The sequence below is a fragment of the Pteropus alecto genome, unplaced genomic scaffold (assembly GCF_000325575.1).
Source record: "Pteropus alecto unplaced genomic scaffold, ASM32557v1 scaffold121, whole genome shotgun sequence".
Classification (NCBI taxonomy): Eukaryota; Metazoa; Chordata; class Mammalia; order Chiroptera; family Pteropodidae; genus Pteropus; species Pteropus alecto.
Genome location: NW_006434369.1, coordinates 17212482 through 17213567, shown reverse-complemented (window position 1 = coordinate 17213567; position 1086 = coordinate 17212482). Strand labels below are relative to the sequence as shown.

Here is a 1086-nt window from a genome sequence, read left to right as displayed (position 1 = left end):
GGCATGACTACATATGAATACTATGTATTCATTTAAAAAAGCTCTCTGTATTTTAAAGATATGCTATTTAGTAAAAAAAAAAGGCAAGAGAACAGTGTTAGTACCATGATGTGTGAAGAAAGAAAAAAGAGAATCTACATAGGTCTGAAGTATATGGAAGAGAAACTTACTTTTCACTCCCTAGCTTTTAGAATTTTGTGCTGTGTGGATGTAGTAATATTCAAAAAAAAGTTTTTGAAAGGAAATAGAGGGATAGTAGGATTTCTACATGAAAATACATTTAGTGTGCTTTCAGGTAGGCATCCTTTCAACTAATAAAATATTTACTTAAAGACATTTTAACATTTGGCTTGATTTCCCACCTTAAATTGGGTATGATTGTGGTTGGTTCAATTTTACCACACTGGAGTAAATACATTTGAACTTTTATCTATCCATTCTTTTTCCTAAAGGAAGAATTTTATATTATGTGTTCTGTAAGTTACATTTAAATTGATAATCACTCAACAAAGATGAAAGAGAAAAGAGGCCCATTAGGACACAAACGTTTATGTAATTTTAGCCATAACAACAGTAGTTCAGAAATACCTCAAATGTTACAGTGATGTCATCATTATTACAAAAAGAAAAAAAAAATGACAGGCAATAGTGAAGAGCACCAGAGAACCAGCGCACACACCTAAAGCAGACCATGCTTCTTTCCGTCAATTGCCAAGATATTTTCACCAGTAAGCCCCCCTCCCCCTTGCTTTCCTTCTCGATTTTCCCTAACCTGTGACCTGTGAACTTAAGCCTCATCCTCGCCCTCCTCCTCCTCAAATTCCCCCTGTTCGTCAGCCGTGGCATCCTGGTACTGCTGGTACTCGGACACCAGATCATTCATGTTGCTCTCGGCCTCGGTGAACTCCATCTCATCCATGCCCTCGCCGGTGTACCAGTGCAGGAAGGCCTTGCGCCGGAACATGGCCGTGAACTGCTCCGAGATGCGCTTGAACAGCTCCTGGATAGCCGTGCTGTTGCCAATGAAGGTAACGGCCATCTTCAGGCCACGGGGTGGGATATCACAGACAGCTGTCTTAACATTGT

The 1086-nt window shown here is 40.0% G+C and overlaps 1 protein-coding gene across 1 annotated transcript in view; it reads right to left on the bottom strand.

The window, feature by feature from the left end:
• Positions 1 to 515: 515 nt before the first annotated feature.
• LOC102884393 (tubulin beta-2B chain) overlaps positions 516 to 1086 on the bottom strand; it is a 3324-nt gene continuing 2753 nt past the window's right edge. The window contains 1 exon segment of the mRNA XM_025044910.1: positions 516 to 1086. This exon segment is cut by the window's right edge and continues 146 nt beyond it. Coding sequence (XP_024900678.1) covers positions 788 to 1086 — 299 coding nt within the window. The 3' untranslated portion in view covers positions 516 to 787.